At 27.8% G+C, this 14519-nt stretch overlaps 1 protein-coding gene across 1 annotated transcript; it reads left to right on the forward strand.

Annotated features, from left to right (window-relative positions):
* Window positions 1–12427: 12427 nt before the first annotated feature.
* LOC111880222 (L10-interacting MYB domain-containing protein) lies at window positions 12428–14396 on the forward strand. Its single transcript, XM_023876631.3, has 3 exons — window positions 12428–12649; window positions 13368–13665; window positions 13741–14396. The coding sequence occupies exons 2-3, from the start codon at window positions 13369–13371 to the stop codon at window positions 14035–14037; spliced, it is 594 nt and encodes a 197-aa protein (XP_023732399.1). The 5' UTR covers window positions 12428–12649; window position 13368; the 3' UTR covers window positions 14038–14396.
* The last annotated feature ends 123 nt before the right edge of the window (window positions 14397–14519 follow it).

The raw sequence follows: 14519 nt of genomic DNA on the forward strand, positions 1-14519 counted from the left end.
TTATCCTTTTGTTACAAACATCATATTGAACATGAGACTGAGATCACAATCAATCTCATTTGGAGTTCAACTTTAGGTAACATGCGTTAGATGTCTAACTCTCAATACATAACAGGAACAATTTCATCTTGACTACATAAGCCTCTTGCATAATTCATACCATACCTGAAAATGGCTTTTAGATTTGCCCGTTTAAGGATCAACATTTGACCATATCTAAGCACAACACTCCATATAATTAATTCGCACTATGTAAATTAGGTGCTAAGGATACAAAGATAGTAACTTTTAATCAAGTATCACCCACAACAACAATCTATGAAGCGACCTTGATGTGGGTTTGTTCAGTACCAGTTCTCTGACAAGTACCTATGAAACTTGGTTACAACCACTTGACTACGTTCATCTGGTGAGAGTCAACTAATCCTATTCATATTAGTCTTACTTCATAATTGTTTCCACAATTATAACCGAATATGAACTTTTATAATAATGAGATTATTCATGGATTAAACATGTTCATGTAGAACACAACAAATATTGATGTGATGACCATATCCCAATATATCAAAACAATATAATAGTTGTTGTATTAATGTTCTAATATCCAAATACTAAATTCATATCAAAATGTCACTTCTAAAATAATGAAGTCATATAGCTAAAGTGTGACCTTTCATACTTAACTTTAAAGAGGGACTTTATTATTGGGCGTGACTAAATTTTAATTTGTGTGAATTATGTGAATACTATCATCTCCATATTTGAATTTACTCTAAGTATAGTTCAATATCTTGGAGAATATGATTATTGTTCTGATATGACATAGATTCTCTTAGCTTGATTAAGTATACTCTTTATGTCAAAAAAGATTTCTAGGTTATCACTAAATGGAAGAATTCAACCTAGTTTTTCAATGATCTAGTTCAACCAATCATATTTGATTTCAAATTCTTAAGTAGAAATGTGTTCTTATTTAGTATACTATGTAATTTTGGTTTGATTGGACCTCATTCCAACAGAACTTACACTTCATTCCATAATATAGTCATAATCCAATTATAATTCATAGTTATACATATATTTTTTGAAGTTAGCGTCGTGTGTATCTCTTTACATGAAGATCATATTCTAAACTAATTATTTCATATACACTCTCTTAGTTCTTCTTAAGTACTCTCAGAATGTTTTCAAATTCATCCAGTGACTTACCCATGTATCCATTTGGTATCTCATGATATGTTTATAGCATAATCATATACCCATTCTTATGCATGATATTGCATAAATGATGGATTCATTTGCCAAGAAAACTGAATATAAATCATTTCATTTTGCTCAAACTTATGTGTTAGGTCCTTTTAAGGCTAGCTCAAAATGGTGATGTGTGACAATGCCAAGAATCCTCCAAAGGAATATTATATCTTGATCTCTTTCAAGTTGTTGTCAATTTATGGATAGAGACTTTAAAACTTTAACATTAATCTTCATCCATCTCTATAGATTTTACATTCCATGAATGTATCTTGTCTTTCCTAAGTCTTTCATTTTAGAAACACTTTCCAAGTCAAGGTGAAACGAACTTGCATAGTTGAAATGTAATTTCAAATGATTAAGTATGTCTCACTCATACAAGATTAGGAATATCACTATCATCCAACTATTTCTTAGTAAATAAAAATGTTATCTTCATTTTGATATAAAAGCACACCTTGTATTTATCTATTAAAATAAGGATTCTAACCTTGTGATGTTTTCTTTGTATCCACAAATGGATCTTAATGGCTCACATATTTTGTTAGGATAACTAGGATTAAGAAAACATTTAGGCTATGGTATATAAACATCTTCAAGTAGGTGTCTATTAATAAAAACAGTTTTTTAATCAATTTTTCATATCTCATATTAAGAATATGTAGTTATAGTAAATAATATTCTTGTTGATCTAATCATAGTTACTTGTGAAAAGGTTTCATTATAGTCAATGTCATGAGTATGATAAGGACCCTAGTCAAAGAAACGAGTATGAGAAAATCCTTTTATAACAAGTCTTGCTAAATGTGTATAAATGTCCATGTATGTATTCTTTCTAAAAGAATCACTTATTCCTTTTAGCCTTTATATAGGGAGTAAGATTAATCAAACCTATACTTGATTATTATACATGGATTACATCTCAATGTTCATGGTTCTTAGTCATTAATTAGATTCAAGATCTGATACAAGATCTGATATGGCATTTTGGTAGATGATGGATTTGCTAGAAACCATCAAGAAGAACTCGTCAATGAGATATTCCTTATTTCTTAAGCCATAGATGATTTTTACCATCAATACGAATTGTTTGTGTTTATGAATAGCTATTATTCAAGTTTAACAATTTATTGTTAAAACTAGTGCCATCTTATGCTACATCGGGTTATGGTTCTTGAGTTGCTTCAAGTTCCATGTGCCTCCCACTTTTTTGTCATTAGAAGCTTGTTTTCTGCTGGCTTAGCTTTCAGAGGAATAGGTAAACTTATTATGGGTGGGTTTGTATATAATAATCTAGATACTTATTTAGAATATTCTACAAATATGTAATTATTAGATTTTGGGTTTAGAAGCTTTAGTTTAACATAGGCTTAAAATCCATAAAACATTAAGTAAGATAACGATGAAGCTTTTCTATACTAAATATTATAAATTGTTTTGTATACTTATTAGTTGATGTTTGTATTCAAAGTACAATTGATTAGTAATTAAATCACAATCCCAAAATAATAAAGAAAGATAATTTCTACCGATTAAAAAATATACTATATCATGTAAAGTTTGATTCATCCTTTATTATCACTAAGGCTTTAGATGGTATTACCGGATTTTATCTCAACTTTATATTTGAAAATTTCAACAATATTTTCACAATTATGTTTTAACATATAAAATATAATTACAATGGCTATAGTTGTTAATAAAGTTGATTTGGTATCTTTTGCCAAATCTTAGACATTCATTAGAAAGAAAGTCATACATCATAGTGTATAGCTCCTTAATAATTATTTTCTATATAGTTTAGTATTAGTATCATTAGGAATCTTATATATATATATATATATATATATATATATATATATATGTATATATATATATAGGCTTAGGTTATTTTGTGTTTACTAACTATTGTGTGCCAGAATGCACAGATCTGGACCACCGGATGAATAGAATCAACAGTCATGAACTGAGGGTCTATGATATTACAATAGGGTAGCATGTATTATATAATCACACAATTTTCAGCAAAAGGGTATTTTGGTCAATTAACCTACTTTAAAAAAGGAAATTTTCGGATTTTAAGGGAACATTAATTCCCTTACTTTTAAAAAATCTGAATTTTTTAAATTAATTCTAATTAAAATTTAATATTATTTTTAATAATAACCGACTTTATTCTGTCAGAATAACAAAAAGTCAACAATAAACTAATAAATAAATTTGCTGTTTTATTCTGGCAGAATATTGTTTAATTCAAGATACTTTCTATATTAAACATACTTAAACAATTATACAACATATTATTAAGAATAACATTTTCTAAAGAATACAAATTTTATTCTTTACGAATCACTATTTACATTCATCCGTAAAGAAAAAAACTATAAACAAATATTACATTCATTCTAAAAAAATTATGACTAATAATGGTTTAAGGATTACATTTATTCTTAAAGATTAAAACTAAAAATATTTAAAAAAGAAAAAAAAAACCCCGCAAAATCTAACAAAAACACTAATACATTCCGAAAGAATAACAATTTATAAATTCTGAAAGAATACATTCTGCTAGAATACAATATTGTTCTCCATGTTTTCTTCATTTTCCATGTTAATAACAACCTCTTCAAAACCTAAATTCACAAAGAAAACATAATCAACATTCAAATATTAAAAATTTTAGTGCATTAAATAGAATAAAACAATAAATTCTGATAGAATGTGATATACATTCAAATAGAATATAACTATAGTTTCTACAAACCAACATTAACAATCATCCCTAAACCTGCAATGTATATTATTCTGAAAGAATGTAATGTTTTATTATTTAGGATTTCATTCTATAAGAATCGAGACCAATAACAAGAATGGAAACCAATTTTATTCTGACAGAATTAGTTACGGTAATTCACTGCTTAAGTTGACAAGGAATTCAACATTCTATTTTGAAAAAATTAGAATTCGATATTCCATTCTAGAATGGAAACCAATTCTATTATAAACATGAATGGAAACCAATTCTATTATAAACAAGAATGGAAACCAATTCTATTATAAAATTAGAATTCGATATTCCATTCTAGAATTGAGACCAATAACAAGAATGGAAACCAATTCTACTATAAACACGATTTGAGCAAATAAACAGGTTGATTCAATGATAATGAGAAGATTATAGAGATAGATTATGTACCTTGACACAGATTTTCCAATCACTGTGTGGCCTCTTGAACTTCTTGACCCTTTTCTTGAAGATCTTATTATAAAGCTTTGGAATCGTCATTGCTTACTATAAACAAGAGATAAAGAAACTAGGGTCAATTTTTTTCTTGTAGCTTTAAAGAAGCATCAATCAGCTTCAAATTCAGATAACAGAAGTAATAATATGAGAGCTCAAAAACATTAATCAAATCTACAACCGTATTAAGATCTAAAAGAAAATATTTTCATGTACTTCAACAAATTATCAAGATCAAAATGTTATGGAATTATTCAATATGAACCAAATATACATACACATATCTCATTACAGTAACATATCTACAACATCGCGTCGCCGATTAAAACATCGATAACTAAAAAAAATTGATTGCGTACACTGGGTTAAAACAATTAAAAGTTGTTGAAATTTAGATTCAATGAATCAACAGAGAACAAGTAATGAATGTATATCTTTTTCAGAAATGCTTCCAATTTGTTACAAGATCTACAAACAGCAAGTAGAGATACAATATTTCGTTTATAGTTAGATGCAGCAGGAGATAACGAAGGGTAAATAAGGAAAAGTGAACCTGATGGACTTCTTTAACAAATAGCCTGGAAAGAAAGATCCCGATCTCGATGAAACGTGAAACTGACCGCCAACCTCCTCTGCCTGCAACTGTCAGCGCTTCTTGGGGTCTGCGAGTGAAATTACGACGACGATTGCTGCGACCGAGCCACCTCCAATGACTGCCAGTGTTGTTCCGTCAAATGTGTCGGCTCCTAGAGTGGATACAGTTAAGGTTCTTCGATTGTTTAGTTTTTAGGATTTAAGATTAAGATTGGAGAAATGTGTGGTGGTGAAAGAGACATTGTGGGAGAAAAGGGCGGAGGAGACGAAGGGGAAAGATGATCTACAAAATGTAATAAACATATAATTGATACTAAATCATCCCCTGTCTTCAAATTTAACCCCTTCCTCTTCAAATCGATGACACCAGACGGAAATGATGGCATGAAACGAAGGTAAAGAACTAGGTCAAATATATTTACTTTATTTCCATAACTAGGCGTATGCCCGCGCGTTGCGCAGAAACATATATATAGCTAAAATATTTACCAATATATGTTTTGTTAGATATAGCAATTATGTGGTTATTAAATTTGATATAATAATTCGTATACTAAATTGATATAATATATTGATTAATTTGAATTATATGATAATATATATACATCTATTAAAACCGCATAATCTCAATCTTTTGATTGGTCTCTACCCGTGGGTTATTCATGAATAAAATTAAATATAATATATAGTTTAATGTTATTTATAGTTGTTGTTATTATTAATTATTTTTTTTAAATTTATTTGATTAACATTTTAATTTCTATCATTGTAATTATTTAAAACATCAAACAATTTTTTTTTATTTTAAAGGTAACAATATAATTATTTATATAGGGTTATTTTTAACTATTATTATTGTAAGTTATTTTAAGTTACTTATTTGAAAACTTTTAACGATTATAAGATTATCTTTAGGAAATATTTTAGTTAAAGTGATACTACAATTTAGTTTTTGCATTTAGCACTACAATTTTTCATTTTTAACTATTTACAAAATATTCTTTCAGTTTTTAAGTGGAACTGAAATTTATATTGAAGTTGATTTTGGAATGTTATATTTAAATTAACAATTTAAGTATTTTGTCGAAACTGTTCAAAAGTTGTAGCTTTAAATTGAGAATGATTTACATATAACAACATATTAAATCTAATAAATTAAGTATAATATGTTAAAAGTTAAAGAAAAAACTTTCTAAGTAGATTTAATATTGAAATTTAGTTTATTTATGATTACACTTTAGGTTTGATACTTATTTAACCTTATTAGCCAACTTATAACCATTATTAGAAAGACACTACAATTTATCACTTTTAACTATTTACAAAATATTCTTTAGGTTGTTTAAGTTAAACTAAAATTTATACTTAAATTTGATCTTGTAAGGTTATATTTAAAATAATAATTTAAGTGTTTTATACAAATTGTTCAAAAGTTGTAGCTTTAAAATGATAATGATTTACATACAACAACATATTAAACCTAATAAATTAAGTATAATATGTTAAATGTTAAAAACATAACTTCATAAGTAGACGAAAATATATTCTTTTAATATTGAAATTTAGTTTATATATGATTACACTTTAGGTTTTATATTTATTTAAGCTTATTAACCAACTTATAATCATTATTAGAAAGAAATTGAAAAGTCATGGGAGTTTCAAATGAATGTGGTTAAAGGAAAAATGAATGGGAGTTTCAAATGCATGAGATTCAAGAAAAAATGCTAGCTTTATAAGTATGTATGATTGTAGGATTTCAATTAAATGATTTCCTTAATTAAAAGTACAAAAGGTCCAAAATACCCTTTATTGATTTATTTATTAAATGATTGTAGGATTTCAATTAAATGATTTCCTTATTATTTCTTGAATTCTCATTGGTGCCTTTAGGCATACACTATTTGTTGAAAACATTTGAACCTATCTCTCTCTCTCTCTCTCTCTATATATATATATATATATATATATATATATATATATATATATATATATGTATATATATATAAAGCTAGCATTTTTTCTTAAATCTCATGCATTTGAAACCCCATTTTTTAACTTTCTCAAACCACATTCATTTGAAACCCCATTTTTTAACTTTCTCAAACCACATTCATTTGAAACCCCGTTTTTTAACTAATGCAACTCAAAAGTTTTCGTAATTATGATTTAACACTCAAAAGTTTTATAACTTATATTATGTTTAATTAGCATTTAGTGAAAAGTTTACTATAAAAAGGCTAATCTTTTTATGTCTTTTGTGTTATATAAAATCTTACATGTAAGAAGGATTTGAAGATATTGTGATTCAAAAGTTTTCATAGAGTTGATGCATTCACGATCTAAATATGATGATTTGAAGAAATGGGTTATGCCGCATCTATGGTAATTGTAATATTTTTTTCTTTCAACCAAAACAAATGAAGCTTTTCTATTCTTTCTTTATATTCAGTTTCTCATTTAATCTTTATATGTGATTTGTGTGTATTACTCAATCTTGAATGTGACTCTCCAAAGATCAATGTTTTGCTTGGAATATCTTTCTGATTCTTCTTTTTCAAAAAAAATATTTTGATTTCAGGTTAGTGAAGAATTGTCATCAGGTTTCTATGGTTGTATGGTGTTAAATGAAGAAAGAAGATTCATAAAATGGATATAGGTTTTTTTGTTTTAGCAAAGTTGAAGAATGTTAGTTTTTTCTTTTGATTTAAATGTATCTTTATGTAAAATATTTATTTATATATATTCAACCACCCCATGCTCTTATTTATTTGATTGTAGTTTTTCTATTTTAATTATGTTTATTTTCTATTATTTTTTTTGTTGGGTTATCCTACACAACATATTTAAAAGACAATATTTAAAAGATAACATAATTTTGAACCTTTGATATGTAATTATGATAGACTTATTATGATATGTTCTTCATATAAAAGTAATTTATCCATATTACTACGACAAGAATTACATATGGCATTTATGAATATATATATATATATATATATATATATATATATATATATATATATATATATATATATATATATATTATGTGATTTGTTTAACATGTATATGCACCTATGTATGTTATAAATTTATAATTAAATATCTTTATGTTTAATAATTGAAGGGATTAAAATGATGCATCAAAACCAATTATTTAGAAGAATATAATAATAATAATAATAATAATAATAATAATAATAATAATAATAATAATAATAATAATAATAAATATACATTTCCAGGTACCCAATTCATTTGAAACTCACACTACAACTCAATAGTTTTCTAATTTATGTATATTTATTAGTTAAAACTCAAGAGTTTTTAACTTATGATTATTAATTAGTAATCACTAATAACTTTTTATTTTCCTTTCTTTTATAAGGTTGTAAAGTTTTGCTCATTAAAAACATTAATGTATTTGAAGAGATTTATGATTTAAATATGAAGAGTTAATATAAATGTTATAATAGATGTTTTAGTGTTTTTATGTTATTAAAACTTATAATGTTTATTTTTCATATTTTTTTTATTATTCGTTGTATATATATATATATATATATATATATATATATATATATATATATATATATATATATATATATATATATATATATATATATATATATATATATATTTTAATACAAATGTTATAATAGATGTTTTTCTATTTTTATGTTACTAAAAGTTGCAGTTCATATTTTTGTTCATACGTTTTGTTATCCGTTATATTATCATTCATTTGATATATAATTTACACAATTTTAAACGGTTTATAAAATGATCAAATAATTATATATATCACAATGACTTAAAAGTTAAACTATAATTTTTAATAAAACTAATATGTTAGCTATATGTTTTCTTTACTACTAAAATTTTGTTTCAAAGTAGAAATATTAAATAATAATTTGGTAAAAGTTATTATTTTAACTATATAATTCTATTCTCGCACAACGCGCGGGGATTCGCCTAGTATATATATATATCCCTTTCCCTATACAAGCTTCGCACATGTTGAACCCCGCATAAGGTTAATACATTGTATGTTTTTTCTTAATTTTTAATTAAATCTCATATATATATATATATATATATATATATATATATATATATATATTAAAAAATTAAAAAATTAAAAAAAAAACTCTTAGCTTTTAATTCCCTAAATAGAGTATAATATTGATATATTTATATATATTTCAATATTAAAAAAAAATGAAGGGATTGGGAAGATAAGTGTCTACGTCTAGAGCTATAAACCAAAATGTGTATTATTTCTAAGATATTATTTGATTGGATCAGATCAAACTGATCCATTCAAACAAACACTCTTATCCAAATGTGATTATGTATTATTTCTAATTGAATATCAATTTTTAAAACAAATTTTTAAAAAAGGTAAATGGTACTCTTGGATATATTATAAGAATTACAAATAAGATTAAAAAAATAAGAGTTGCGGAAAATGTAGGAAGATGTGTGACTAAGATACTAAGGTGTTGTTTGTTTTTTTAGAATAACCATTTCTGATCACTTCATGTTGTGCAGGTTTTGTTTTTTGGAAAACTTCTAACTTAAAAACTGTTGTACATGTGTTGTGTGACATATCACTAAATCATCATCTTCAAACCACTCATCAGTTACTTTAAGTTATATTATTCAACTTAGATTTGTTTTATTTTTTTTTTCCAACAAGATGTTTATTATTGTAATAATATTTGAAGAATATGTAAACATTTGGAGTATATTTTACATAATTTCAAAATTGTTTGTTAAATTTCATATAAATATTTTTTGTGTTATATTGTCTATAATCAAATAATAATCAATTATAAATTTAATCATTAAAATTACCAAATTTATTGAAGTTTACCAGAAAAATAATCGTCTTCAAAATTTTAAACAAAAATGAACATGTTTTTAGCTAAATTAACAATTTTATTTATTGTTATTTAACAAATATTATTTTTAATTCTTTTATATAAACCTCTTTAAAAATCATATGATCACATTGATCTTTATATTTGATTTGTATATGATTAAACTAAATAAAATTTTTACTTATATTTATTTTTAACCATTGTATAGTGAATATCAGTTTATTGTAACAGACTACAGAGGTTAAAAAACAAACTTCTTGTTACAGGTTGCAGCCGTTTGGATCACATATTCTACTACAGAGGGTTTCAGATGTGTTCCACAGACTTCAACCGTTTTCGTTTCGAAAAAGCAAAAAGCACCTAAGTAAGTCCAAAGCTAAACGAGACTTGTAGTAGAATTAATAATGTTGTCCGCTTGGTGTGACTAGATATTTAAGTTAGTTATTACATGAAATATGGTGGAGGATAAAAAATATGAAGCTCTTGACGTAAAAAAGATCGGTTTAAGATTATCAATGGTAAAACAATGAACTAGGCTCATTTTAAACACTAATCGATCATAGAGGTAGGGATGAAAGTGGGTCCAAACTCGGACCGGATGGACCCGGACCCGGAACCGGTTAACAGGATTTTGTAGAACCAGAAACTGGACCGGTATATACAAACCGGTTCCGGTTGGTTCCGGGTAAAGTGGGTCTAGAACCGGAAAACCCGAAAACATCAAAGTGGGTAGGTTGGAACCGGATAAAGTGGGTTTAGAATCGGAAAACCCGGAAAAACCGGAATTTTTTGGTAATTACTTACTACTTAGTGGGTTGAACTTTGAAAATTTTCATATTAATATCCCGACTTTAGGGGATTGTAACTCACTGAATATAAAACCAAAATTAACAAAAATATAGTCTAAAATCATGTACAAACTCTAAAATAAACTCTAGAAAAAACCGCATGTTAATCCGACTTTAAACGAATGTGATATGCATGTGTTAACATTTTCACATAATACAAAGTACAAAAACAAATAGCTGAAAAGTTGAAAATTTTCAGTTTTGATATCTTGACTTCGGAGGACTGTAAATCTTTGAATGTTAAACCAAAAATGACAAAATTATAGTCTAAAATCATGTACAAACTGTAAACTACAAGTTGGAAAAAAACACACGTCAATCCGACTTCAAACGAATTAGATATGCATGTTCCGGTTGGGGGACTGTAAGTCGATGAATATAAAACTAAAAATGGCAAATTTATAGTCTAAAATCATGTACAAACTCTAAACTACATATTGGAAAAAACCGTATATCAATCCGTGATGAAACAAATGAGATATGCATCTTTTAAACGCTTCACAAAAAACCGGTTCGGGCCCTAAAAGTGGTTCCGATTCCAAAAACCGATTCCGGTTTTTAGACCCGGTTTACCCGGACCCAATGGACCCAAACCCGGATTACCCGGAACCCGGATAAACCCATTTTTAAACCCGAAACCGGAACTGGTTCTATATATGCCGGTTCTAACGGTTCCGGTTCCAGTCCGATTCTGGTTCCGGTCCGGTTTTCCGGTTCTAAATCTAATCCCTACATAGAGGACACAATAATGGGCCTAACCAAACCTTTAATTGGTTCTTGGCCTAATTCTAAACTCCTTAACCGATGATTCTTAGACATAAGTTTCACTTAATCGGTTCAGGCATCTGGATTTTTCTTTTCTTAAAGAAACTAAGTAAACTTATCACTTTTTAATACGTATTTAAAAAAATAAAAAAATAACAAAAATTACTATTTAATTTGGATTGGATATTCGGGACCAAGAAAAAACATTTTTTTACTGATTCCGGAACGACTTTTCGGATTCCAGAAAAACATTTTCGATTCTGAACTAAAATTTCGGATTTCGGTAAAACAAAAAACCTTTGGATTTTCAAAAACAATTTCGGAATTTCGAGAAAAAAATTGTTTTTTTACTTAAATTTAACAAAAAATTGAACAAAACATAGTAATGTGAACTATATACGATATTAGTATATAAAATTAGACATTTTATTAAAAAAAACAGTGACATTAAGCATTTCAAAATGTATCATTCGGAATCCCAAAAAAAAAAAAAAGGATATCTTTGTAAAAATAAAAGGTCGAAATATGAACACTACTTCGGAATGGTGGCTAAGACTCTAAGGTGTTTTTTTGTTTATTTAGAAAAACCATTTCTAATCACTTCATGTTGTGTATGTTTTGTTTTTTTAAAAAACTTCTAACTTAAAAACTGTTGCGAATGTGTTGAGTGGCACAACACTAAGGCTCCGTTTGAAACCCGTCTGACCGGCAACGATTTTGGCTGACTCGGTCAGCCGGGATGCTGTTTGATGTGTGCTGATTCGGTCAGCATGTATGGGTGAATGGGCTGAATAGGTCAGCTTGCAAGGTCCATCTGACCGGAAAAAAGACCTCCTTACCCCCAATCTATTCTTCCTTCGTGACCTAGAAAAAAAAAACGGCAGCCTCATCTATTCTTTTTCCCTTCAGCAGATTCAATCACCGCAAGATCGCCACTTTTTTCCTTCGGTCGCTGTCTTCTTCCTTCAGCCGGAAATCTGCCCTCCTCCCGTCCAAGCTCCGTCCATCTTTTTCGGCCAGAATCGTCCCATATTCTCCGGGTAGAATCTTCAACACAGGTAAGCTATGAAATCCAAAAATCTCTTAAATAGTTTAGAAAATCAGAAAATGCTTGTGATATAACAAATACCTTATGGATAATGGTTCCAAAGAAGGAACTGATTGTGATCAAAATCAATGTCTTCGTTCCCAAATAAATAGTTCTTAAGCATTTTGGACTTTGGCTCTAGAAACATGTATCTGTTATGCTATTCACCCCAAGTTTCCATTAGAATTTTTGTTATTTAAATGACAAATTAATTAGAATTGTGATGGGTTTAAGAATTTTTGTTATTTAAATGAGAAATTAATTAAGAATTGGTTCCTGTTTCAACATAAACTCCTTTTTCTTAACATTTTCTAATTTCCTTAAATGTTATGAAATCAATTTTTTTTTGTATGTAATCTATGCTTCAATGTTATGAAATCAAAAATTATTTTATATAATCTTATATTCTTGTTTCAACATGAATTTTTGTTATTTATGCTTGGGAAATGTTATGAAATTAGAATCTCTTTTGTATATAATCTATGCTTCAATGTTATGAAATCAAATTATTTTTTTGTATACTCTTATATTCTAATATTATGAAATCTCAAATTGTATATGTATAAGCTATTAAATCAAAAAGTTGTTGACTTTGATTATGCTATTGTTATTTAGGATTATGTTGATCTCATTGGTATAGAATTGTTTTAAGTTTAGATATTTATGTTAGCTTGTTATTTATGTTTTAGGATGTTGGTTTGGACCGAGAGTGAGGATAAAACCTTTCTTGATGCATGTATCCATGAACTAACCACTCATGGTCGTGAGGGTTCTAGGCTTAAGGCAAGTTCATGGAAGACAATACGCAAAAAATTGATAAACGAGCATGGTAAAGAGGTTGATCAGAAGCAAATGAGAAACCACTTTGACTACTACAAATCAAAATATGTTGCTTGGGTGAAACTGAAAAACAAAACCGGCAATATATATGATCCTATAAAAAGTAAATTTAATTTGACCGATGAACAATGGAAGGAAGAGAGAAAGGTAATACTTTTTATAACAAATACTAGTATGATTATTTTTATAACAAATACTAATATTTACAAAAATTGTAAACAGTTGAACAAGTTCGTGATGTCATTAAAAACGAAACCTCTGATGTTCCCTGATCTTTACACCCAACTATTTGAAGGCTCGACCTCAACCGGCTTTCAAAGTTGGGGGCCATCTTCTATACTCCCTCGTCCTGTAGAAGACTTTAGTGCCCATGATTTTGATGATGATGTTCCAATGGAAACCTCAACACAACACGTAGGTGCAAGTGAAGAATCTTCGGGGCGTTCAAAAAATAAGGAAGTTGGTGGAAACAAAAGAGTTGGTGGAAAAAAAAAGAGATGCAAGGGCATTAGAAGTTGAGGATGAGATTGTCAAGCTTGCAAGGTCGTTAGTGGAAAAAAATGAAAGAATTGAAAAAAGTGAAATGGATAAGGATGTTGATGCATGTATGGAGAAATTTAACAAAATGGAATGGGGAGAAGAAGATGAAAGACACAAGACCGCTCTTTTGCTATTTGGTGAAAGTGCCAATGTTAGGAAAGTTTGGTTACAACTTTCACATACTAGTTGTGAGTCATGGGTAATGGGTGCGGGTAGGAAGTATGGTTACCTTTGATGATGTTTTCTAGATTTTTGTTGCATGACTTTTAGTTACCTTTGGATGATGTGTACTTTGGTTACTTTTGATGATATTTGGATATTGAATATGACTTTTTTTATGTGACTTTTGTTACTTTGGATGATATTTGGATATTGAATATGACTTTTGTTATTTACTAGTTTTTTGTTATATGACGTTTGTTAGATGACTTTTGTTACTTTAACATGTTACCTAATTGTTT

The sequence above is a fragment of the Lactuca sativa genome, chromosome 8, assembly GCF_002870075.4.
Source record: "Lactuca sativa cultivar Salinas chromosome 8, Lsat_Salinas_v11, whole genome shotgun sequence".
Classification (NCBI taxonomy): Eukaryota; Viridiplantae; Streptophyta; class Magnoliopsida; order Asterales; family Asteraceae; genus Lactuca; species Lactuca sativa.